The sequence below is a fragment of the Camelus dromedarius genome, unplaced genomic scaffold (assembly GCF_036321535.1).
Source record: "Camelus dromedarius isolate mCamDro1 unplaced genomic scaffold, mCamDro1.pat HAP1_SCAFFOLD_179, whole genome shotgun sequence".
In the NCBI taxonomy this organism is placed as follows: Eukaryota; Metazoa; Chordata; class Mammalia; order Artiodactyla; family Camelidae; genus Camelus; species Camelus dromedarius.
The window spans coordinates 4,087,656-4,115,621 of NW_026989756.1; the positions used below are offsets into that span (position 1 = coordinate 4,087,656).

At 35.6% G+C, this 27,966-nt stretch overlaps 1 protein-coding gene across 1 annotated transcript; it reads left to right on the plus strand.

The window, feature by feature from the left end:
• Positions 1 to 27,894, plus strand: LOC116152163 (serine/arginine repetitive matrix protein 2-like). The gene is made up of 13 exons (XM_064483668.1): positions 1 to 32; positions 6,333 to 7,365; positions 8,867 to 8,942; positions 9,224 to 9,343; positions 9,449 to 9,530; positions 10,826 to 10,891; positions 11,689 to 11,752; positions 13,123 to 13,190; positions 15,150 to 15,281; positions 16,652 to 16,759; positions 18,630 to 18,744; positions 19,131 to 19,193; positions 21,418 to 27,894. Exons 1-3 carry the CDS (start codon positions 1 to 3, stop codon positions 8,873 to 8,875), a joined length of 1,074 nt encoding a protein of 357 aa, XP_064339738.1. The 3' UTR covers positions 8,876 to 8,942; positions 9,224 to 9,343; positions 9,449 to 9,530; positions 10,826 to 10,891; positions 11,689 to 11,752; positions 13,123 to 13,190; positions 15,150 to 15,281; positions 16,652 to 16,759; positions 18,630 to 18,744; positions 19,131 to 19,193; positions 21,418 to 27,894.
• The last annotated feature ends 72 nt before the right edge of the window (positions 27,895 to 27,966 follow it).

The window sequence follows — 27,966 nt, forward strand, 5'->3', positions numbered from 1 at the left end:
ATGGGTGACAGCTGCGGCACTGATTCCACCAGGTATCCAAGGAGGAGAGGCTGAAGGATTATGCTTTTAAGTGGCCAGGTGGGTTGCTCAGAGTTTTTTATTTATTTATTTATTTTTTTAAGCAGTAGGTCTCCACCTGGAGTAATTCTTCCCTGGGACATTTGGTAAGATCTGCAAAGATTTTTGATTGTCATACTAGGAGTGCAATGATATTGTGATCTCGTCTAAGATGCTGCTAAATGTCATAAAATGTACAAGTCAGCATCCCTCCTCACTCCCTCCTACCACAGGCACACACACAAGCACAATCCCATCCAAAATGGCAATAATGCCAAAGTCCAGAAACCCTGGTCTAGAGGAGCCAGGCCTTCCTTCCCAGATCAGGAGCACACAGGTAGTTTTTGCTCTCAGTCTTTCAAATTGTGTAATTAAATCCCAATGACACTTCAATAATTGAAACAGAATGGTTGTGCTTAAATTTAAACTACTCTATTATAACGAAATAATGTTATCCTATTTAAAATTTACAGGGAACAGATTTCAAATGATTTAGGGAAGAATCTGTTATTCAAAGGGAAACAATAGGCCCAGGTCCCCAGTGTGGGATTCCATGAAACAATTTACATAATACATTTACCATTTAATATAATAAACCCTCCCTTATTATACAATTTTAGTTTTATAAAGAAGCTTTCATGTACCTTGTTATTAACAATAGCCCCAAATCACTGCTTAAAAGACTCATCTGTTACCGAAGTTGTAAATGAATCATTTCCTTGTGATGTCAGGGATCTTGGGGCCCATAAAAGGAATTTTTTTAGTGTCTATCAGAGTACACTACAAAACAGATATCATTAAGCATATGAAAAGCAATATAATGCCCTTGCTTTTTGAGAAGACTTAGAAGAAAACACTTATTTAATGAGATCCTCACACTGAACATTATACAAAGAAATGTGCAGCTTAATTAGGATTAAATTTAAGCCTTGTTTAAGTTGTAATTTAAATTATGCTTTTATGTTAACTTTTTTAAAAATCTATTTATGTGTATTTCTGAAATTTATTTGGATGGATATTTAGTTATATCATATTTACTCCTCTCATTCTTTCTAAAATAGAATCTAAAATAGATTGAGGGTTGTTTATCATCTGAAAGTTAACACTCAAACTATAGATGATTTTTAGCTCCTTACGCCGTTCATTTTTCCCTCCATTGTGAACTGACCAAATGCTGTAGTTATTTAGAAGTCTTTTCCATTGTCTCCTGGAGAGAGTGAAAAGAAACAGAAATGGGATAGGAGAAATTAGCCTAATGCATTGACTTTAGAAGAAATAAATGTGAAAGCTGTTATTGTACAGTTTTGCAGTTGGATAACTATTGTATAAAGTGACAGAAAACCAATTTTTATAGAAGTTTTATACCATTAAATGTATACTTAATTTTTTTTGAAATTCTTGTTTTTCCCTTTGTTACTTACAGATCAAAATTTATAATGAGTGCTTTTTGTTATTTTTTCTTCTCCATGAAAGTCATTTTGATAATTAGTCAGTTTATTACTGTGTTCCTTGATTTTAAGTTATTTCTGCTTCTTCATTACCTTGATTACATTATCTTATACAGTGACCCAAAAAACTGCTCTTACCCCTTTTATTTACTGATTGATAAGGCAGTGAATATAGTTAGCAGAAATTTTGTAAAAACTGAAGTGTGTCATGCATGTGGAAGGATTTAATTTTATTTTTCTTGAATCTATATCCTGACATTGATGTTGTCATTCAAAACTGCTTTAAGCATTGCTTTCTAAATTCTTACATTTATTCAACAAATATTGAATACATGTAACACATCAGAATGTCCTTAGACAAAGGGATATAATGATTAAAACAAAATATGCCTGCCTCCACGAAACTTGCATTATAGCATCCTCTATCCTTCTGATTATGGTGTTTCTCTTGATTCTTTCTCAATCTATGCATTCATCTTTTTAACAAATATTTATGGTGTTCTTATGTGCTTGGCTTTGTTCTACATGTTTGGTACATAATGGTGAGATGATTACTATCTTCGTGGTTTTTAACTTAGAATGGGGAAATGAATATTATATAATAAAGGCAGACATGAATACAAAATAATGACATTTTAAGTACTAAGAAAGAGATAAGTGCTTTGTAAGAAAACAATCTGGGTAGCAGATACTTGTATAGAATATGCAGCCCAATATTGTCCTTAAAGAAGTAAATCAACCTGAGAGCTGAGTGAAGAGAAGGAAATAGCCATGCCCAAGAATTCAAATTCATGTTTTTCTGATAGAATATCATCACATTTAAGTACTGAGATGGGTAAAAGTCACAGTCTTCAGTACACCAGAGTCCAGTGCAACTGAAATTCAGTGAATAAAAGGAGAGAAAGATATTAGAAGATGCTGGGTGGTGGCCCTGATGCTGAAGATCAAGAAGGTGTTTTTTGGAAATATAATTATCAGGAATTGGTGATTTTTTGTATGTGAGGACTAAGGAATACAGAAGTATCAAGGATGGCCCCTAAAATCTGAGCTTAAGCAGCAAAATAGGGGACATAGTTTCTGGAAGGAGTGAGATGAGTTTGCAAAATGTGTTAGAGACACCCTTTCTGGCATTAAAGCAGAGATGTCAGGTGGAAAGCTGAGTATAGGTCAAACTTCAGAGGAGGTGATCAGATTGAAGTTAGAGGTATAATGAGAGATATCTTGGGCTGCAATTATAAGTCATAAAAACAGGTTCCCCAAAGAGTGTCTAGAGAAGATACTTCCAGTATAGATTTAATAGTAAGGTTTGAGTAGAGGAATAAAATCTGGGAGCATGCACTAGGAAATGGAGATACAGAAAAAATAGAACAAAGCTTTGACTTCTAGGGGATTAAGGTCAAGCTGAAGAGATATACAAGTATCTGAATAGTTATATGATAAAGGTATGTACTAGCTACTAATGGAGCACAATGGAGGAAACATTTAATTCTACTGAGGGTAGTTCAGAGGAGTTACAGAAGGATAATATGGAGCAATTCTGAAAAATCTTCAAAATAAATAACAAGCTAATAGGACACAGGGAAGAACATTCTGAGCAAAGGATTTGAGATTAAAAAATTCAAAGCATTTGAACAATTGTAAATAGTTCGGCTTAATTACACGGTTATAGCTTGTTTCACAATTCAAGATTTAGGTTAACCTTCACTGATGTACCTTTCCACCTGCATTTTACATTCCTGTAGTAATTAACAAATCATATTGCTTTTGCCCTCTCATTGTCTGCATTAATATTTTCTCTCCTGGCTTGTCTTTAATCTGCACACTAAAAAGAGGAGCGTAATTCCTTTTTATAAGCAAATGCTCATGCAGTTCTATGCAAAGAGCAGATGGCCTACAAATGTATCATTTTCTAAACAACTGTATTCTTGTCCCTTTGTCCTTGGTGGAGATGGAGGTAAAACTTTTAATTAGTGTGAAAACCAAAATAACTGTATCCAAAATATTACAACATATCATTCTATCCTATCTGTGATGCCCTGATGTAAATAAAACAATTCAGTGATCTGAAATTAACCTGTAATTAAAGTGTTGAGAATCAATCAGTACAATTTAAGTTTCATTAAATTCAAACACACTCAAAATTGAATCAATTTATTAAGCTTACTTATTTCCCAGCCCCCAACAGACACAATAATACCAACATGTAACAAGTTCACATATAAACAGCTTCACTATTCCTCTTACAGAAGTGAGACTACAACTTCCCAACTAGAATAAGGTACACTCTAAATGCAAATTAAAAGCAAGACAAGACACTCTAAATTGGAGATCTGCTTGCTGTTGGTGAGAATGCCTTGAAGTACTGTTTTTGATCTATATGCAAAAGTATAGGGACACACACTTGTCAAAAGAGAATACAAAGTTCAATCTAACTGATCCATATTGTGCAGATTTTCCCTTCATTCAGTGCAAATTTAAAATGTATAAATTATTTTGATCAGAATTCAGCAATAAAATCTTAACTCAAAAACAAAAACAACAGAAGTGTCTTGTTCACACAATGCCTGTGTGTCTTTGAAAAAAGAAAACTACCTGGAAGCAATCGTCTCTGTACCTCTCTGCCAATTTTGATTAACAGATTCCCTCTTCTTGACTTGGAGCAACTCTCTTAGAATCATAAATTGTGAAAATGAATTGCACATTAAAGGTTCTGGCACCCGAGGACCTTGAGTTTTCCAAATTATGTTTTTCAAGACATTTAACTAAATGCAACTATTGTGTAAGGAGACGGTAGTTGTCAATATGAACACTTCAATAGAGTAGAAGTTGTCATGTTGAATTTTTTGCATTCAATTATTCATTCTTTTTTATGTGATAACACATAATCTATGAATTATTTGTTAACAATCACAATTAAATTTGTCAGTTTTTTTTTTGGTAAAACCACTACCAAAAACAGCAATGACTAAACATGCTTTTATAAGGATCAATCAACCAATGCAGTTTAACACATGATCCATTAGAACCTCTCTTTTCAAAGCCTGGAGTTCTTTGACAGGTGCAAAAAATGTACATACTGTATACATTACAGAAGAGATCTTACAAAATTCTATCAATAAATATCCACAAAACTATTGCATGTCACTGCTAAAATTCAGTTTCACTATTCTGTTGAAAAAATTCCATTGGTTACATATCTCATTTAAGTGTTGGAAAGAATACTCCATGACTTCTAAGAAATGATGGACAATGTGAATTAAATAGCTAATTAACTTAAAATCAAAACTACAAGTTACATATTTGATAAAAGTAATCTATATGTGTGCTTATCACACTAATATAATGTAGAATAAGATGGCTATAATTGTGGAAGACTAGATCTACAGAGGCAGTAAAATGGTCCTGCTAGCTAGTAAATCTGATTATTAAAATCAGGAAGGAATAAGAAGAAAGTAGGGAAGAGAGGGAGAGAGGAAGACGAGAGGGAGTGAAAGAGAAAAAGGAGGGAAGGAAGGAAGGAAGGATTTGTAGTCAAACTGTTACATGTCAGGCCCTAAAATAAATTCTTTCCTTAATTCCATGAATTCACTTATTACACAATATTAACAAATTACTTAAAGAATGAATCAAAACCATATAAGATATTATTTCTCATGTAATGGAAAAAATAATACGATGAAGCAAATTAAATCTAATAGTGTTAAAATATTCAAAGCCTTTCTAATGATAAAAACTTTAAATATAAAGTATTCTACTTCAAAAATGCTTTCAGAGATGTTATCAATGGTGAGAGGATGTATATATCATATATAGTTTTCTGTTTATGAATTTGATTATATTATAGCAATGGAAAAGTGTAATATTAAATTTAAAAAATGCATATCAATTGAAGATATAAATTAATCTCAAATTTGGGTTGTAAATAATTTTATATTTAGCTTTCAGTTTTCTTTGTTTTTATATAATTTTAGGAAAATAATTATCATACATAAATGTACAGATCTGAGTCTTTATCTAATATGTCTCAATCTCAAGAGTTCTAAAACCCCTCAATTTCCTTCTTTCCTTTCTTCTTTTCTCCCTTCTTTCCTATTCCTTTATTGGTAATTTAGGGTATAAAAGTTATTTGTTGGCAATATTTTATCAGAACTTATAATGTGAATGAAGGATGAAAGATATATACATATATACACACACACATATAGTGATGATCCAACTTGGAATAAATATTTCCATATTTCTATGAAAAATTGTGAATGAATTTAACGATAGTATGTTATTCCTTAACATTTTTCATAATATACAGTATATGTACTTACAACTTTATACTGTGAACTTAATTGTTTAATATCTACCTTCATGCATGGAAGAGTTTTTATGTTATTATAAAGCATACTTTAATAATGTGATAAAGGAGAATTACATGGTGTTAAGAAATTATGTTAATGTAATGGGCTTTATGAATTCACAAATTAGCTGAGCACTGAGAGTGATTGGAATTAGATAGGCAAATCTCTTGAGGGGAGTAGGGCATTGATGTGTAAAAGATTATTTCTGAGAGTGAGAATAGCATGTGTATGGCCCTGTAGAATGAGGCAACATAGTAAGTACGAGGATTGTAAGAAGTATATCTATGGTAATGATCATGAAGGTGAACAAGGAGTGATTTGAGGCAACTAACAAGGGTAAGGCCAAATATATAACAGTCAGCATATTACAGCAGGCTGTCCGGCGAGCCGGCCCTCAGCCCGCGCCGAGGGGTGGGCAAGCGCCCCGCGGGGGTCTCGGGCTCCCAGCCCACTGCCCCGCCTCCCTGCCACCCGCTAGGCGTCGTCCGGGAACGCCCCTCGCTGAGAGAGACCCTCAATCACAAGTCACCCCGCCCTCCCCACCCTCCTCGCCGTGCCACGCAACCCCGCCCCTGAACCGCCCTCCCGATCTCCGTGCAGTACCCCTCTCCCCTCGCCGGGAAGAACGCAGTGACTCCAGCAGCCCTGGCGGCTCTTTGGGCCCAAGGGGCGGGCGCGGCAGCCATTGGCGGAGGCCGCTGCCTCCGGCTGTCAATCCGGCGGCCCGGCCCCGCCCCACCGGCGGAGCGTGGCAGGACGCAGGGCCGCGGGGGCTGTCGGGACGGCTCCAAGATGGCCGCGCGCTTGGGGTCCGCACCTGCTGGCGGCCCCGAGCCCCGTTCACTGCCACCGCTGCTGACCAGAGCCGCCGGTCGGCCCGGCGACTCCAGGGGCTGACCCCGCGGGGCGGGAGGCCGCCATGGCGACCCTGGAAAAGCTGGCGAAGGCCTTCGAGTCCCTCAAGTCCTTCCAGCGGCCGCCACCGCCGCCGCCGCTGCCTCAGCCGGCACCGCAACCGCCGCCGCCTCAGCCCCCTCAGCCGGACCCGCGGCCTCAACCGCCACTGCCGCCCACCCAGCCCCGTCAGCCGGCACCGCAGCCGCCGCCGCCTCAGCCCCCTCAGCCGGCACCGCGGCCTCAACCGCCGCAGCCGCCGCCTCAGCCCTCTCAGCCGGTACCGCCGCCGCCTCAGCCCTCTCAGCCGGTACCGCCGCCGCCTCAGCCCCCTCAGCCGGTACCGCCGCCTCAGCCGGTACCGCAGCCGCCGCAGCCTCAGCTGGTACCGCCGCCGCCTCAGCCCCCTCAGCCTGTACCGCAGCCGCCGCCGCCTCAGCCGGTACCGCAGCCGCCGTCGCCTCAGCCGGTACCGCAGCCGCCGCCGCCTCAGCCCCTTCAGCCAGTACCGCCGCCACCTCAGCCCTCTCAGCCGGTACCGCCGCCTCAGCCGGCACCGCAGCCTCAACCGCCACCGCCGCCTGCCCAGCCGTGGGTCAGGAGCCGCTGCACAGACGGTGAGTCCCTGCTGGCCCCTCCCCAGCCCTGCGCGGGTCTCCGTCCCTCCCTTGGCCTCCCCTGAAGGCCCCTGAAGGCCCCGAGGTGGTCCGGGCCCCAGGCCTCTGCTTTCCCGGCTGCGAATCTCGGGAAGGAACGGTGCTGTGTTGTGATCCGAGGCCGCGCGTCCCGTTCGGCTTCTTCTGGGCCACTCCCACACCTCTCCTCCTCCGGGCCAGGTGTAACATTTTGTCTTCCCTTTTCAACTGACGGTTTAAAACAGTGTTTCAGATAACTGTCAAAACACTATGCACGCAAAACCCTAGGTTAACTTAAGGGAAGGAGTAGGAGAGAAGGGGGAAAGGAGAGAAGTTCACTGGTCACTTCTGTGGGGGTGGGTTAGATGGTCACAGTGGTGAACGCTTAACTGCTACATGGCCCCCTGCGCTTACCATCATAGTCGTTACTGTTACTAACCCCAGACAGCACTGGTGTTAAGGAGGCATGACTACGGAACAGGTGCTCATTGAGCTTAATTTTACACAAACAGTAAGATTTCCAAGGAATCAAGACAGGCAGTAAACGCCAGCTGCAGAGGACAGCTTGTGCAGGGTTGGGAAACAGCATGGCATGATCAGAACTTTAGTTTGACTGGCTTGAAATGTAGAGGGAAAGGGAAACTTCACACTGATGAATCAGAGAGGAGATAGCTGTTTTTATTAAACTAAAATGGTTAAATGAGCCTTGTTGGTTAATGATATGCCTTAGCAATGTGAATTTGGATTCTGCAAGTATTTTATAAGTTCTGTAAGAAGCTTGTTTTAAAATTTCAGAACTCTTAATGTATTAGAAGTTCAGTTTTATTTTATAAGAATTTTTTTTTAAAAAGTCTTTATTTAACTCAACTAGAATGGAGTTCCTTTAACATAGGAGACTTTATTATCTCATGTATTAATACCTGCTAGAGGTACACAATGACAAATGTGATTTATAAACAGACACATGCAGACACAAGGAAAACAGAGCATGTAGCTTCAGTAACAGTTTAAGAGAAAAGTCAGAAACAGAAATTTTCCCTGGTCAAAATATCAAAAAAAGCACCTGGGGCTTATATCCCTTAATTGATTTGAGCTCTAAATGGACAAATACACATTTTTTAAAAAAAAAAAAATGCTAAGAACAAGATTCTTTTTCACGTTGAATAATAATTTTGAAGTTTAAATAAATACCAACAATAGAGTTATGAGGGAGGAAAAATATAAAATACTGATTTTTTTTTTTTAACTTCACCATAAGGTGCATTCTTAAATACATAGGAGAGAACTGTCATGATTTGTGCAACTCGCTTGCAAATAGTTCAACAGTATTAACGATGATTGAATTTAGGTGGTGGGCATATGGGAATTTATCATCCTATTAAACAGTTTTCTGTACTTCTGAGACTTATAACAAAACATTGAAAGGAACCTGTTAGACATAATGCTGTATGTGAAGTAATTTGTTCCCTTTGTGAAATTCTAGGAAGGTTAAAATAACATCAAGAAAATCACAAGCATTTACGATGTAATCAGAACTACCTGAGGATCTGTGAAACTTGGTGAGTTGGTGAATTTTTTAAAATGTCTTAAAACATTTTGTTTTTACAAAGATTACAGGAGTAAGAGAAGATAAATTTTAATAAACTCTTAATATTTTTTTCCTGGTTGATGTGATATAATTAAATGTGGGGAAAAAAAGGTAAATTCTAAAAGGAGACACTACCTTGATGGTTTTCTATGGAGGAAACTCAAGCAGGAGGAAGTTTAATTTAAAAACATAAATTACTGCTCTTTGTAATACATTCTAAGTTGTCATTCTTTTGAATGCCTTCCTTTCCAGATAGGTGTGTTATTCTGGGAGATCATCAGGACTTCTGGGTATTTGGAGGTATTGACCTAACCAGTGGAACTGCTGATTTATAAGAAGTTGTCCAGAATTTTGGAAAACTGATTAGTAGAGGTAAATAATGTTTCCTTGGCAAGTGATGACAGAAAGTGACTTGAGTGAATTTTCCTTTGTTTTTAGGCAGATGTACCTAACCATGTATGTTAACAATGATTACAGGCTGGAGACCAAGAAGAACTACCATTTTTGCCGGCTGGGATGAAGAAAAAATTGGACTTCTGGGTTCCACAAATGGGCTGAGGTAACTAAGACAGAAAACGTATCTTCTTGGTCAACATGTAACTCAGGGTAATCACAGATGTGTTCCATTACCTGATATTGTTTTAATTTGGATAAATACTCAAGAAAATTTAAGAAATAGAGTTTGTTTTTGCTTTTACATCAGTTTGGCAAAACAGAGCAACCTCTTAATTACTAAGTACAAACCAATTTTTTCATTATTTTTAAAGTATTTTAGTTTCTGTTTATATTTGTTTTGTGATAAGTAAAATCTGTAAGCTCAGAAAATAGTCAAACCTAGGAAGCTGCTTCTGACAAGTGAATTAGCTTATTGAAAATCTGATATAGATCCTTGGCATTAATTTTCAAGTTTTTACAGTTTCCTTGGATTTCTTCTGTCTAGGAAAACAACATGCTCTTTTAAGATGACTATACTCTGATTATAGTCTCTCCTTTATGGATTCCATACTAAATTGTAACCATACGTATATTTTACCATTTACAAAAGTGCCTGATTGGGAAGTATAATATATTGATTTTGTAAATTGAATTACTCTAAAATTTCAAGGATTTATTTTTAATTCAATTATGATTAATTTTCATTTGTCACTGGCTCTTAATGCTTTATTTTAAAGTGTCTCTCATAGGCCCCCTTCTTTCATCTTCTTCCCTTAGGCTCTCTGTCCAGTAACTCTAAGTTCTTACATGTTCAAGGTAGGCTTGTGTATTTTTTTAAAGGCAGGTGCACCAAAAAGCACTTTCCTGTGACTATCCTCTGTTTTGTTCATCATTTATGAGTCCAAATTTTATAGAATTGGTTTAAAGAATATCATATCTTTCTTATCATTGTGTCTGGTTTTTAAAATGCTTTCCTTCTGACTCATTTCTGCATACTTTAAAATAATAATATGAATCAAATAAGTATGGGAATAAAATCACAGTTACTTGTATCATATTTGATTCCATGTATATTGCAAAGTCTTATTATTATGTTGGCGTTATGAACATGCATTTCATAATACACTTATTTACATGAATCAGATCTTATTCATTAAGGTCATTTACTTTTAGAAATATGTAATTTCTTGTGAATACATGTATATAGAAATACATGTGTCTTTCTATAATTTAAGCAGCTTAGAATACAGATAAAATAAATCCAAGACACAAGATAATATGCCTTGCATTAATTTAAATTCATTTGAATTAAAAGACAATTTGAATATTGTTTCCCATTTTCTACTAGCTTCTTGATCATATTCAGCAGCACATTTACCTTTACATATAGTTAAGGTATCTTTTTTATTTCTACTGTAGCTCTGTCATAATGGAAACTCTGCAGCAGAATCAGCTGTCATCTATCCCGTGTGGCCAAGTGCAGAGGTGAGAATTCTCATTTGTGGGATGACCAGTCACAGCTTTAAATGTTTTTACTGTAACTGCTCTTATAAGGTAGCAAGCTAGAGAGAGAGAGAGAAACAGAGAGAAGAAAAGAGCTCTCTCCGCATATTCCCATGTGTATGATGGCATTAGTCTTCTTCTGCTGTATTTTTCTAGAATGTGTGTGCGTGTGTGCATGTATGTGTGAGAGAGAAATGTCTTGTCTTTGTCCTAATAGCCACTCTTCTCTCCCTCTAGTTTTTTCTCTATCATCCCCTCCTTTTTCTTTTTCATCAATATCTTCTCTTTCAAAAAATTCTTGATAAATCAAATTTCCAACTTCCTCACTTTTAATATGGTAAAGTTACTTGGATCCCCAACGTCAAGGGGTCTCATACTTTAATGTCTGTAAGGATTGCCAGGGACACCTTTTAAAAATACAGATTTCCAGGCCTTACTTTGAGCAGTTCTCTTCCAGTAGATCCAGGGTGAGGCTGAGCATCTCCGAGCCTTACCCCTTCATATTATGGTGCAGGGGATCAGGGACAGTTTTCCTCTGGGTCTCCCTGCTGTTGCTATGAACAGTGGCTACAGCATCACTAATATTTTTCTTTCTTGTTTTAATTGCACTAGTATTATTAACCAGTTAATGGCATTTTCTTAAAATTATGGTCAAAGGCATAGGCATTTGATTTATAATGGTATCTGCAAACCACTCTTTTACTGAATTAATTTGTTTTGCTTGTATTTCCACAATTGTAAATGCCGTGAGTTAAGTGACTGCTTTGCTTCAACTACAGGAGTATGTGAAAACACTCCAGGAGAGAGAGGTTGCATATATCAATGCAGACTCATGCACAGAAGGTAAATTTTATTTCAGATTGTCATTAAATAGTATACTAGTATTTAAGTCTGTCAACTCCAACTCATAAACTAGGATTATCCTCTTTCTATGAGATGCCTCAATAATACCTCCATTTCTCCATTTTACCAGAGAGAACATTATTATGATTCAAATGAATCAATATGATTCATAACTAAGCTATTGATCCTAATTTCTTTAGTATATTTACCATTTGCCTATCTTGGATTACTACTTAAAACTTTAGTACTTTTGACATTCTTCCTGTGGAGCTATTTTTAAAAGTTGGGCTAAAGTATTTCATACAGAAATAGTTCCTGTATGCATTGGACCAACTCTGAAATAAGCACCCACTACAGACTTCCTTTTGACCCTGACATGTGGCATGTGCATCTGTAGGCTTTCATCGTGTTATGGTCATTTCTAGGTAAGTGTCACAGGATACATGTTAGTTACTGACACGCTCTAGTCTAACGTCTTGATATTGAATTGAATGAATGAATAAAAACGTGAACATTATGGCCTTACCACTTCCTTTGCCAAAGACCCCTAGGTACTGCTGCCATAATGAGCAATAGCCCTTAATGTTACTGCAGGAGCTGCGGCCTTAGCAGCAGAGTCTGCCTCTGCAGTCTCCTATCCTGAGTGTGTGCTGCAGCCTCTCTGGCTCCTGAAGAGTTATTTCCACCTTGTGTTTAAGTTTTAGCCAGACTGTCTGTCTGTCTATTTATCTACCTATCTATCTATTCTAAAATTTTATTTATTTGTTTTTACTGAAGTACATTTGATTTGTAATATTAGTTTCAGGTGTACAGCGAAGTTACACAGTTATATACATATACATATACATATACATATACATATACATATACATATACATATACATATACATATACATATACAGTTTTTAGATTCTTTTCCATTATAGGTTATTATAAGATACTGAATATAATTCCCTGTGCTATACAGTAGGTCCTTGTTGTTTATCTGTTTCATATATAATAGTGTATATCTGTTAGTCCTGAACTCCTAACATCACTCTTCCCTTCCCCCTTTCCCCTTGGGTAACCATAGTTTCTTTTCTATGTCGTGAATGTATTTCTGGTTTGTAAATAAGTTCATTTGTATCATTTTTTTGTTTGTTTACATTCCACATATAAGTGATATAATTTGATATTTGCCTTTCTCTGTCTGACATACTTCACTGAATATGATAATCTGTAGGGTCCACCCTATTTTTAATTCTCCAGGAATGATGCCTTCAATTTGAAATCTGTTATATCTTGTTTATAATTAGAAAATAAAGTTAGAATTAAATACAGGTTTGAAGTCCATTTGGAGGTATTAAAATACTCTCTTATTTATTTTGCAGGCAATTATACTCTCAGAGTTGACTGTACACCCCTTCTTTTCCAGTTGGTATATAAACTGACAAAAGAGGTATGTAAGTAGATCTGTCATAATGTTTTTTGATGAGTGGATAAATCAATAACTTTTGTTTTCTAAATTACTAATATTTAAACTGGTGACAGACATAGCTGATTTGTATAAATAACAAATCAGAATGAGCTTTAATACACTACTTATGTGACATAACTTTGAGAACAGTAGTGCTAGTCTCTGTTCTAATAATAGTTCCTAATAGTTGTATACATTTGTTAAAATGTGCAGGGTCTATTGTTTCATGGGGCAGAGTCTCTTTGATATAACAGAAAGAATACTGAGCTGGGATGGGGAAGCCTTGGCTGTGAAGATTGCCTTGGCTATTCATTCATTCATTCATTCATTCAGCAAGTATTTATTGTGTGGTTACTATGTATCAGGTCCTATGAAATGAATTCTAGCAGCTACAGTGATAGAAGCACAAGGTTTCTGAATCCAAATACTTTATAATCTAGAGAGGCCACAGACCTGTAAATGAGGACTCATACTTCACTTGAATATTGGATACTATATACAGTGGAGGACAGTTGTGGAGGAGAGAAGTTAAAACCCTGGGGTAGCTGGTGAGGTTGGAAAGCACTAGAAGGTGTTCACAGAAGGATTAGTGGTTAGGCTGTAAAATGGAAGGATGTGAAAGTGGGGAGAAGGTTTCTCCTCAGAGGACACAGGACCTAATAAAGACATGGATGTGTGAAAGAACATTTCCCGACCTCTGGGTAATGCAATATAACCTAAATGTAAGGTGTTGGTGAAAAAGCTGGCAAGAAATGGGGCCTGACACATAGGCCTAAGTGTTCATAAATCTGGTGATGGAGAAATTAAAGAATCTTTAACAAGGTTGTATATTATCATTTTTATTCATTAGAAAAATTACTCTGTATCAGTGCATTGAATAGGTTAAGCTGTAGTAAGTCTAAAAGCAAAATGGAAACAATTCCACATAATTATTTAGCGCACAGGAATTTATAAATACTAGTTATTGATGTAAAAAGTACTCTGAAAATGCTAATGCACTCTGAATCTCTAAAAATTATGTGATCTACTCATTGAGTATATGTGTGCTTCATTTAAATAACCCCCCATTATAGAATTTAACTGTAAAAATATTTCTTTCAAGTAGGTATCACTTAGATGACAGTGGGAAGTAGATGTCACATCTCTGTGGTCCTGTTTCCCAATCGCCCTTCATCTTGCCCTGTCCTTTTCACTGTTAGTGTCTTTAACATCTCATCCTCCCAAGTGAGCATCCTCCCATGCCCATCACAACTCCCACCATACTGGGAAGCTTAGGTCCTTGATCCTTTTATTGAAATGTCCCATAAAAACATCTTATCTAAAAGCATGCTGTAAAGACAGCCCTTGTTGGGGAATCCTTCTCAGGAGATACATTTACACTCTGTCCTACAGAGGAGGCTCCTGCCTTTATAGGAGGGGTAGTAAGAATTTTAGGGCCAAGAAGGAGAAGCTTAGGTCTATCCCCTTTGTACATTTATTTAATAAGTATTAAATGTGTAAATGGTTACCATAGTGACAGGATAACTCAAACATAGATTCTGCTATTAGTGTGTTACCTGTGTAGCCAGGAGAGACTATGATCAGGAATTTTCAAATCCAAGATAGAGATTAAAATCACCAAAGTGAATACAGATAAAAGTGTGGGAAGCAAAAAATAAATATCTTAGTTTATTATTTTACATGTTGGAATTAAACAGCCTGCTTAATGGGAAATTGCAAGTTTTTTTCCCATTTTAAAGCCTCTTTTATGTTAATTTGAATTTAATTTTCATGCCACTTTATATACAATATATTTGTCTTTCAGAGTTTTTGTTTTAGGTAGATTTTTAACAGTTTAACTGGGAAATTAAAATGTATCTTTAGAAGTTACATTATCAGGATGAACTAATTAATTGTCCAGAAGAGAAGAGTGAGATTTTATAATCTTGTTTGATTTGTTAGTGGAAGAATCAGACATCATTCATCTGGAGAAATGCTATTGGTTGCTGAGGGCTCAATCCTGAACTGGATGACTTGATTTAGAGACATTTGGCCCATTGGCTTCACCACCAATTTGTCCATCTCTGAGTGAAGGTGGGAATCCTATTTTCTACAAATGTTCTTTGCTAAACACGTGAGCCTTGTTCCACCTATGGAGCCTTGTGTAAGTTTGTTTACCTTTCTGCACCTGAATATTCTCATATATAAAATTGATTTGACCAAGAAAATCATTATGAAACTGTGCTCCAGTGCGGTGCCTCAGCATCTGGTGCAAGGTCAGGGTGGTGGACACTGAATAGGCAAAGCTCTAGCTTCCACACATGACCCCACCTCTTCCTCAGCTGAGTAATGTCTATTGTATTTCTTTTATATAGAAGAAGGTTCCACTGCTGTATCCTTCCCCCACCCTTAAAAAATTAAGAAACCACTGGACTAGACCATCTCTAAGGTCCCCACTTAGCTCTAAACTTTTCACTACTATATATATATATATATATATATATATATATATATATATAATTAAATGAGGTTTACAAGGAGTAGTTGTGGGTGATAATCACAAAAACTGTATTTGAAATCTGAAAGCTTGGGTTCTGCTTCTGATTCAGACCTTTTTAAAAAAATTTCTTACTTTTAGCAAGTCATTTAACTACTTCTTAGCTTCAATTTTCTGCTCTTTGAGGGCACAGAATTAGATTCTTGAAATAGTCTGTATTCTTCAGGTTTCTAGTGTGTTTTAGAAATATTTGTTAGGGGAGCTAGAACAGACAGGGCTTCCACTTCAGCAGTGCAGTTATGTTTTTACCTTTTTAGAATTAGAGATTGAGAAATCATTTCATTTGAAAACAAAATGATTCCACTTATTTTTTATGAAAAGTTTAAAATCCACAGGATTAGATTATAAATTGCCCTTTATTTCTGAAATTTAATATATTTATGTATACAGATTAAGTGGTACAATGAAGACTGCAGTACAGAATTTCTTTCTCTTATAATATAGTGTGTTAGTTTTCTTTGCTTCATGAAGGAGCTGTATGAAGCTTGTTAATAACAACACAGTATATTTTTGATAGAGTTCAACTTTTCTTCTTCTTTTTTCCTTTTTCTTCTTAGTCTTTCCAAATTAGGATAATTGTGGTCTCTGACTTTTTTCCAGTTACATTTTTAAAATATACTTTTATTTTTTACATTCTACAATCACTTTAGACTTTTGGAATTAATATAAGATAGAGACAGGTAGGCAGACAAAACCAAACACTAAATGATAGTATTTTCTTCTAGGAAGTTAAATTTTGGTTATAATTATGCCAGGGGGGAAAAAAAAAACTTCCTAAGACAGTGGAAACTACTGATAACTTTTAAAAACTAAGTCAGTTTATGCGAGTCATGCCTCCTTTCATAAGCATGTCATTATTAACAGGAAGTTTGTTGGCTGTGATTTATTCTGTGTTCCTATTTTACAGGTTTATTTAACGCTTTTGGTGAAAATCATGACAGCCACATAGATTTTAAGGAGATATCCTGTGGGTTATCAGCTTGTTGCAGAGGACCTCTGGCTGAAAGACAGAAATGTAAGTGTGTTAAACATCACAAAATTTGGAAGCTATACAGAGAAAAAAATTAGCATCCATTCATGTAAAAAATCATCTGATTAAAGCTTGAATTTTCATCCCTTTGGCAAATAGCAATCTCTTGCTGAGGTTTTACTGAGGTCAGTGTAAAGGTTCAATCATCTGTTCTTTTTTACTGTGGAGTAATTTAAGATCTTTTTTATTAATAATGGTTGATTTTCCAGATGAATATACAATTCATGATAAATGAACTACATCATTCATGATGTGTTTGAGAATGTTAAGCATATAGAAAATATTTTCTGGTAGTCTATATAGAAAATTTGTCTTGCTTAACTTGAATTCCAACTTATTTTCTAGCACTGTGTATATTGATATTTTATTAGCAAAATTAAATTTATGATAAAACAATTTTATTAAATACTAAATTTATCTTTTAAACCTAGCTAAAATATTATAGCATAATTTATAAGCATATTACATTAATAAATCTTAAATATATTTGGTTAGGAAAATGCAGCAGTTTACATTTAATTGGAACCTAATTCTTATATATTCACTAGGGTCATTATCTCTGCATCTTTGTAAAATACAGCTTCACAAATACTGCATATTTTGGGTATGATACTTAATAGTTCAATATTCTTTAGTAATGTTGTACTGTGATGCACTCAGTTAATTTAATAGCATAATTGTTACACGGGTGTGTGAAGTAGATAATTATTTAATCTTAAAACTTTAGATTTCTTTTATCTTCCCTGATAGTATACCATTACTCTAACCTGGCTTTGTGATAGATTATTTGTTCACATTAAAGTTCTGGTATTAAAGAGGCTGAAGTCTTTTTTTCTCAATTGAGGTTAATTATTGTCTTAAATTTTTTTTAATTTATTTTTTGCCAGTGGACTAGTGGAAGTTAACCAACTAGACTAACTAGCAATTTTTCTGATATTGATGTTAATTAGCAAAGTGCTGATATTTCGGATTTTTAGCTTGTTGTATATAAACTTCATTGAAGATTTGAAATTGTTCTTAGGCAAAAATATTGGGTGCACATTAATTACATTGGAGCGGCAAAATCTTTATACAGTCATCTCTCATTATCTGCTGAGGATTGGTTCTGTGACCCCCTCAGATACCAAATCCATGGATGCTTAAGTCCTTATGTAAAATGGCATAGTATTTGCATATAACCTATGAACATCATCCTGTATACTTTCAATCATCTCTAGGTTACTTGTAATACCTAATACAATGTAATTATTTGTAAATACAATGTAAATGATATGTAAATAGTTGTCAGTGCATAGCAAATTCAAGTTTTGCTTTTGAGAACTTTCTGGGAAAGTTATATATATATATTTTATATATATATATATATATATATATTTGATCTATTGTTTATACCTGTGAATGCAGAACCAATGGATACAGGGGGCTTACTGTACCAGCTTTTTGTTGATTCTTAATGTAGATGGAATATTTTCAGCATTGTAAGAATCAACTCTGAAGTGATCAGTTTTAAATATTAGAAATTAATTTAAAAGCTTGAATTACCTTCTCAAAATCTGTGAGATATTGTATAGTAACTTGGCCCTTTTTCAGTTTGCAAGAAATTTAACTTTAGATTTAGGTGAAGGATAGAGTTCTCTAAGCTGGCTAGTGATATAAGGAGAGAGACTTGTGAAGTGTACAGGAATTCCTACAAGTTCAAAAGACTTTAAGGACACAGTGTCCTCCAAATAAGAACTTAATCCAGAATGTAGTTGTTTGAGGAACAAAGTAATTTTACTAGGGCAGCTTGTAATAAAATGTATTATACTTCAGAATATGAAAGTAATTTCCCTCCATAAGAGTTTCTTTTGTTTAGTTTGCTTCAAGGTATTTGATGTTGACGGTGACGGAGTTCTTTCTAGGGTTGAACTGAGAGACACGTGGTTGCACATTTAGAGGTCTGGAAGGACAACTGCACCGATGATATCCTGGTAAAGTCTGATTGCATACATCTTCTTGCATGTAAACTTCCAACAGGAACATAGAGTGAAGAATTTTTTAAAAGAGGGTGAGATAAAGATTTCTTACTACTTCTAGGTTCTATATTACGCTACTCAAAATATTCATAGACAAAGATGCAAAATTGGGAAGAGAATTTGCCTTAGAAAATTTAATAAACTGAATGTATTATGTAAAAAACAATGAAACCACTGGAAAATTGTCATAAATTTTTAAGGTAAACAAGCAATCTATTTCTGTAATTAAAAAAAAAAAAAAAGAAAAACCTTGACCGAAAATACTTTATACTTCAGCTACTGGCTAATAAAAATGATACCTTCTCCTTCCTAACTACTGATTTGGGTTTCTGGTTTTAAAGGAATTACACGTGGATGTATCCAACATTGTAGAAGACACATAGAATGCGCATGATACCACAAAGGTGAGTCTAGCAGAGACTAATTTATTCTTTTCTAAAAATACATTATATTCTGAATTGCTATACATACCTTACGTATACATACTTGAATCTCTTCTACATCATGCCTGCTAAATGCTTATTTGGACCTGTCGTTACAATACCTCCAAGTTGTCCCTAAAGAAAGCCCATTCCACCTTTAAACAACTCCATTAAGTGTTATTTACATAAAAACATTATATTTTATAAGCTAGGCATTTTATAAAAATTAAGTAGAGACAGCCCTTGCCATCTGTAGTTTATAATCTTTACTTCTCCCATTTTAATACATTATGGTAAGACAAAACTTATATTGAGCAAAAGAAGCCACAGAATAAAAGAACACATTGTACAATTCAATTTATATGAAGTTCTAGAACAGAGACAGAACTAATGTTAATAAGTGTTAAAATAGTGATTTTGGAGATGGGTGATTTAACTGGGAAGGACCATAGGATATCTGGGATGATGGAAATTATTTTTTATCTCAATCTGGGTGGTGTATATTGTTTAAAAAAATTTTTTTTTCAATAATATTGGTGAGGGTCTGTCCTGAGTTCTTTAATAGCAGCCAGAATAATTGTATAATAGCAGAAACGAGCATGTACTTTACAAAGAATAAAGCCTTGAATTTTTTTAGTTTCACAACATTTATTAAAGATATTATAATAGGTTTGCCTTAATGTCTATGTATCCCTGTGAAACTGAAGATAATCCATATATGTGAGACACATATGAGTTAATTTGACCCTTTGTATTCAAATGTTGACATGTACCAAGTAGCAGATGGTAGGATGTAGACCATAGTGGTCTTATACAGGCTTAGAAAAATAAGTAACATTTTTTTTAATCACAAATCCAGAAGAAATCATCATAGTCTTATTAACTGACACTCAATAGAAATAAATAATAGAAATGAATTTTTCAGGGCTTGATCTTTGTTTGGCAATTCAGATAACCATCTTCATTTACTTTTCTGCCCAAAACTAAGGTAGCCATTTCTATTTGGTATATATGAAAACAGAAACATAGGAAAGTTTCTTTTAGGAAATACCTTATGTAGAGATACAATTTCCATCGCCTTTTTTCTGGGTGTTTGATAAGTATGGAGGTTATCATTGCTGTCTATTTTTGTGTAAGACCGAGTTTCTTCTTATGACTGTACTTTTGAACATTAAAAAAAAAGATCATTTAGCTGCTCCATCTCCGTGTAACCATAATAATGAAATGGTAAAAATTTAGAATAGAATTTGGACCTTTCAACCAAACATATTACCCATATTCACTGGTGACTAGACTGTGACAATATTACCCATTATTTTGTACCATTACATTGGTATTAATATACTTTAATGGAAGTTGCATCATGAAAGCCAATAAGTACCATCACAGTGCTTTAAAATCTTTTCTTATAATAAATGGTATTATATATTGAATGAATACATGAATATCATTAATAATAAATAATATTAAGTATCATTAAATAATAAATCATTAAATAATAAAAATATAACTAAGTAATAAAAGCTAAGAACATTATTATTCATCTAGGATTGTTAAGGTGATTGTTCAAAACATGAAGTAAGAGGCATTTGGTTATATTTTTGCCTCCCAAGAAATAGTCTACTGTATATAAATGTAATTTTTGGTACACTTTGACACCAAAAAAAAAAAATACTGCTTTACTCAACTTGTGAAAGTAATGTTAAATTTTATTTTGAGGAAATGTTAATATAGATACTCATTTATTATATATATTTAGTTCTTTTAAATCTCTTAAGAAGTGTAATAATGCCAGATGTTTTAAAGAAGATCTTAGAAAATTGTTAGGGTCAAAGGGCATAATCCAGAGAGTTTGGAAAAATGCTTTCAAAGTTAGTAAATAATCCTTTTTCTCTACCCAGAACCTTTTGTGGGTTCTGTTAGTAAACTTCACCTTGAACCAGAAGATACTGTGAGTTATTTCCCAGGTCTTACTGGAGGAAGATTTTTGGTGATAAATTGCCCACGTTATGACTCACTACTTCAGAGTTTGGTTACTTTTGAACTTATTTTTGCTGGCCTACTTTTAGATGAACACATAGCATCTACATTAAATCATTAGTTTTCTTTTAGGCAAATGACCATTGCAAGTTTAATAAAACATTTTATTCAAATAATATAAGAAAATGAAGATTTAAGATGTTCTTAAATATTGTTTCTCTTTCAGAATGGCCATCTTAACTCTAGAAGAATATCAGATCTGGAGTGTGAAAAATGTTCTTGACAATGAGTTTTTGAATCTACTTTTCCAGGTATGTTTAAGGTAAATGACAGAGACCGAGGGCAGTGGTACCAGTAGTTCTACATCTTTTCCATTATGTAGTAGTTAGACAACTAGACTACAAACCATATATTGTCAAAAGAACTGCATTAACCTGTACACCACCTGCAGATGGTAAGTTAGAGCGTGAGTGCTTCTCAGAGTCACAATGTGCATGATAGGAAAGTAGAGTATAGCTGATAATGTTTATCTTAATAACTCATGATAGAGCAGATTATAAACACATAGAAAAGAATTTAAAATGTAAAAGCCATTATAATTTGCTATTTTTCTTTACTTTTTTTTTTTTTTAAGACCCTTCCTAACAAGTAACGCAGTGTGGACAGAGACATAGATCATAAGTTGGCAGCTGTAAATTTTCCACAAAGTATACAATCTTTCCAGTTAGGAGGTTATTTTAGATGCAAAGCTGTTTCTTAATTTTCTTTTTTTCTTTCTTTCTTTCTTTTTTTTCTTTTTTTTAATTTAATTCTTTAGAAGGCCCAAAAAAGATTGAAGGAGAAAGGAGGAAAGAAAAGCTGTCAGGGGTGAACATGAAATCATAAAACTTGCCAGATTTTAACTATTTTCCCAGTTAAAGTAGTTCTCTTTGCTCCAATTTAAAGAAACAACTTATAGTTTCCCATTTTTCATAGTTCTTCATAAATATATGTTGATTTAATAGTATTTTACAGGGTGTGAGTAGGGACAGACTGGAAGTTCAAGATTTGTAAATACTGACAGTATATATAGAATAGATAAACAAGTTTATACTGTATAGCACAGGGAAATATATTCAAGATTTTGTAGTAGCTCATGGTGAAAAAATATGAAAACAAATATACGTGTATTCATAAAGGACTGAAAAATTGTGCTGTACACAGGAAATTGACACAACATTGTAAACGGACTATAACTCAGTAAAAAAATAAAAATAAAGATAAAACTGTTAGAACACTATAAAAAAAGTAGTATTTTAGATTTTTCTTATTTTATTCTCCTTTTCTTATAAAAGCACCCCTATGAAGATCAATAAGACTTGATATCTTTATATCTATCATGATCCTCCATTGTAAATACAGAGTAACCTGCCTGTGACACAGCTATGTTAGAATAAATGAAAATTGAACTCTTCCTGACAGCTAATAACTAATGTATATTTAAAGCATATGAAATCTGATAAGCCTATGATACCCATTTAAATCAGTCAGTTGCTCTACTGTCAGTTATCAGCCAGGATCTAAGTTGATGTCTTTATAAAACATAAATACATATAAAAATAATATAAACCTACTGTAAACAGAAATGACTTGCTTAGTAATATGAAAATGGTGCAGCTATTTTAATCTCATTTAAAATGATGTCCTCAATTACTTTAAGTTATCATTAATTATATAAACATTTTGACCACATAAGTTTGTGTCTGAGTCATCTTGCGGCTCTTACATAGCAAAGCATTTTGAACTTTTATATTGCCTTTCCTATTTTCTCATGCTTATCAGGGACTTGCATAGGCACTATTTTTTCTATGACTCTATAAACAGATGTATGCCTGAGATTTTCTTTTGTGTCTCAGTGTCTCTAGCATTATATTACTGACAGATTTTTTTGTTGGTTATCAATCTAATTTTTTTCTTGGTATATATAGTCCTTTCAAATATATATATATATGTAGTCAGTTTACACTGTTGTGTCAATTTCTGGTGTACAGCACAATGCTTCACTCATACATGAACATACATATATTCATTTTCATACTCTTTTTCACCATAAGTTACTACAAAACAGTATTGGATATAGTTCCCTGTGCTATACAGTATGAACTTGTTTATAAATTGGGAGTTTGATTTGCAGGTACTAAATATTAACATTACATTTTATGATGCTCACTTTATCCCATATTCATTCATGCTTTTAAAACTTTATGTTCACTTAATATATAAGTAAGCAGACTTACTCTAAATTGTTTTATTTTGTCTGTTTCTAAAATAGAATTAGCTAGTAAATTCAGTGATAAAAGCTTGAATTATACTTTTATTTTATTTGCCAAGATTCCACTCCTGGCTGACCATTTTGGGTATTTAAGTATAAAGTAAGTAAATGTCAGTAGAATTAGAAAACCATTCCTGTGGTAATATTATTTTCAGTCCTTTCAAATAAACTCAGTGCCCAATATTTTGCAGAGGAAGCATTCTAAACATGATCAGGGTCTTCTATCTTGTACGTTAGTCAGAAAGCGTCAAATGTTAAACAGTTTGATAAACAGAATAGTGCACCACACTGACCCCTACCTATATCCATGCTCTAATCCTGAAATCTGTGAATATGTTATTTTACATGGCAAAGGGGATTTTGCAGATGTATCAGGTTAAGGACTCTGAGACAGGGAGATTAGCCTGGATTATCTACATGGGCCTAGTCTAACAACAGGAGTCCTTAAAAATTGAAAATCTTTCCCAGCTGTGGTCAGAAAGATATGACTTTGGAAGAGGGATTAGAAAGCTGTAAAGCTGTTAGCTTTGAAGATAGAGGAAGGGCCATGGGTAAAGAAGTGTGGGTGAACTCTAGAAGCTGAAAAAGACAAGGAAATACATTCTTCCTTTGACCTACAGAAGGGCATAGTGCTGCTGACATCTTGATTTTTAGCCAAGTGATACCTGTTCCTGACGACCTACAGAACCATAAAACAATAAGTTTGTGTTGCTTTAAGCTGCAAAATTTGTGATAATTTGTTACAGCAGTGATAAAAATAAGTATAGGGGAGATAATCCAAATTTATGGATTGGAGGGCTCAACATTTTAAAGATGTCAGTTACCCTTCAACTGATTCAAAGATTTATATGTGCACATCAAAATCCCCAAAAGTTAATTGTTGTTACTGTTTTTTTGTAGAACTTGACAAGCTGATTATAAATACATAGAGAAGCGTGAAGGGCCAATAGCCAAGATGATATTAAAGAACAATGTTAAAGGACATATTATAAAACAATATTAAGTCTATGTGATAACTACCTAAAATTAGACATATAGACCAATGGAACAGTATTGAATTAAACCCTGTACCATACATGAACAGTAATTTTAGATAGATTATAAATCTAATAAATTTGAAACATAAAGCAAAGCATCTGGGGGGGGTAAAGCTCAGGTGGAATGTGTGCTTAGCATGCATAAGGTCTTGGGTTCAACTCCCAGTACCTCCATTAAAATAAATAACCTAATCCCCCACCAAAATAAAGCATCTAGAAAATAGTGTAGGAGATATTTTAATGACTTTGAAGTGGCAAAGAGTTCTTAAACAGGACACAGCACTAAACATAAAAGAAGAGTTTTAAGTTGGACTTCAGTAAAATTAAGAATTATTTTTATCAAGAGATACCATTAAGAAAGTGAAAAGCTAAGCCACACGGTGGGAAAATATATTTGCTATACCTATATCCAACAAAAGACTTGTATCTAGGGCATATAAAGAACAAGAACCAGTGGAGAAAAAGGCAGAACCTTAATATTAAAATGTGCAAAAAAATTGAACAGGTGCTTCTCACACACAAAAACAATCCACATAAGCTATGAAAAGGGGCTGACCTCTTTAGTAATAATGGAAATACGTACTAAACCCACACTTGGAACACCATTAGACATCCACTAGAATAGTTAGTTGTTAAGTGATACGAAGCATTGGTGAGGGCAACAAGCAATGGGGACTCTTACACATGGCCAGTGGGAATATAAATTCTTACAAATACTTTGGAAATAGGCTTTTTGAATGAAAGTTATATATGTATATGTGTGTGTGTATATGTGTACACACACACACACACACACCATATTACCAAGGGTAACCCATGTGTGTACCCTTCAGAAACTTCTACTTCTGAGCACCAAAGGACATCCAGAAAATTCTCATAATCACTATTTGTTATACCCCCAAATAGAAAATGACCCAAACACTTTTCAACAATACATGACCATAAGTGGTGGCACATGCATACAAGTTGTATACTTTAAAGCAATAAAAATAAATATACTAGTTTACAGAAAACACTAGTGGATGAATCTTACATAATTTTGAGTGGAAAGTATGGGACCAAAAATTTCAAAAGCAAAAAAGCCAATCCATGGTGGCTGAATTTAGGATGGTGAGTCCATCAAAGGGGTGCCGTAGTATCTGGGAAGAAACCCAAAGTGGAACAGCAATGTTCTGTTTCTTGACTGGATGAAGGTTACATAGATGTGTTTACTTTGTGAAAAATCACTGAGCTGCATACTTAAGATGTGTTCACATTTAAGCATGTATATTATATTTGCATTTTTTAAAAAAATGTTTGCTTGCAAAAAAAGATATCCAAAGCCTAAGTATTTATTAGTAGGAGGATGGATAAAACAAATGATAGTATATTCAAATAATGGAATACTATTCAGCAATAAAAAAGAATCAACTACTGATACAAGGATGAACCTCAAAAGCCTAATTTATACATCTCATTGTCAGGTAAATTTTAACTCAGAAGGTAAACAAAACTGTAAACAGGCATGTGCCCTGGGGGGAGGGGTGCTTTAGCCTTTGTCTCCTCAGACCTGTGCCATTACTGGCACATCCCGCAAGAAGAGAGGCAGGGCTCAGCCACAGCTACCATCTCCTCCTGTGCATAGTGCCCGGGCGGGGGCGGGGCTGAGGCCTGAATCTGCACGTGGGGGCTCCACAACCTCCTAGGCAGGACTGAGACTTGTTTATAGCCTGAGGCAGGGAGGATCTTTCTACCCTGACACCTCAGAGAACTTGTGCTGCCAAGAGAAACAAGGAGCTCAGATTTGGCACAGAGCGTAGGCGGGGCTGTTCCGCGGTCTTCCCAAGCCCACCTACAGACCGCCTACCCGAGGCAGAGCAGGCAGCTGCACAGAGCAGCGGAGTGACCAGCACCAGGAGAGGGCACAGCACCTGACCACGGTGCTGGGATGGGGTGTGATCTGCCCACCTGCCTCCCCCTGAGGACAGCATCTGACTGTGGCATCAGGAGGGGGAGTGACCTGCCTGCCCACTGGGTAAGAGCTCAGCTCCTGACCTAGTGTTAGGAGGGGACACAATCTGCTAGCCAACAGCCACTGAGAGCAGCACAGATGAGGGCGCCAACAGAAGGCCTGTGAAAGAGCAAGCTGAGTTCACGAAGCAGGGCGAAGACACAAAGACCTCTCGATCAAATCATTAAGGGCACACCATCTCCAGGTTAAGTAGGTAACTGATACTCCTTAAGCCACGGTGCCAGAGAGATATGAGCAATGTGAAGAAGCAGAGAAACCACTCCCAATTAAAAGATCAAGAGAAATCCCCTGAAAGCATGATCAAGGAAATAGACATTGATGGCCTACTAGATCAAGATTTCAAGAAAAGAGTGATCAAAGTACTGAAGGAACTAAAAGAAATAGGGTTTAGGGATATAAAATATGTCAAAAATGAAATAGAAACTATAGAGAAGAACCAAGCAGAATTAGTAAACTCATTGTCTGAGATGAGAGCTGACCTAAAGGCTGTGCAAAGCAGACTAGAAAATACAGAAGAACAAATATGTGATCTAGAAGACAGGACAACAGGAAGCACCCAATCAGAACAGCTGAGAGAAAAACAAATAAAAAACAATGAAAACAATATATGGGACCTATGGGGTAATATAAAGTGTGCCAATCTATGCGTAATAGGAGTTCCAGAAGGGGAAAAAGAACAAAGGGGATTGAAAAGGTATGGGAAGGACTCATGACTGAAAACTTCCCAAACCTAAAGAAGGAATCATATCCAAGCACAGGAGGCTCAGAGGGTCCCAAACAGGAAGAACCCAAACAGACCCACACCAAGGCACATCCTAATCAAGATAGCCAGAGTCAAGGATAAAGAAATGATCCTAAAAGGAAGCAAGAGAAAAACAGAGTGAGTTACAAGAGAACCCCCATAAGGTTTTCAGCTGATTTCTCTACACTGTTTACAACAGCTAAGACATGGAAACAGCCTAAAATGTCCATCAACAGATGACTGGATAAAGATGTGGGATATTTATATGATGGGATACTATTCAGCCACAAAAACTGACAACATAACGCCATTTGCAGAGACATGGATGCTCCTGGAGAATGTTATTCTAGGTGGAGCAGAACAGAAAGAGAAAGAGGAATACCATATGAGATCACTCATGTGTGGAATCTTAAATATATGCAAGATCTTGTGGTAACTCACAGCAAAAAAAAAAAGTGACAATGAATATATGTACGTTCATGTATAACTGAAAAATTGTGCTCTACACTGGAATTTGTCATAACATTGTAAAATGACTATTACTCAATAAAAAATGTTTAAAAATAAGTAAAATAAAATATAACCTTTAAAATACTGTATAATGAGAGGTGTGATGTTCTAGTATCTGTTCTAAGAAGTACGTTAGACACACATAAGAATAGCCAATGGTCAGA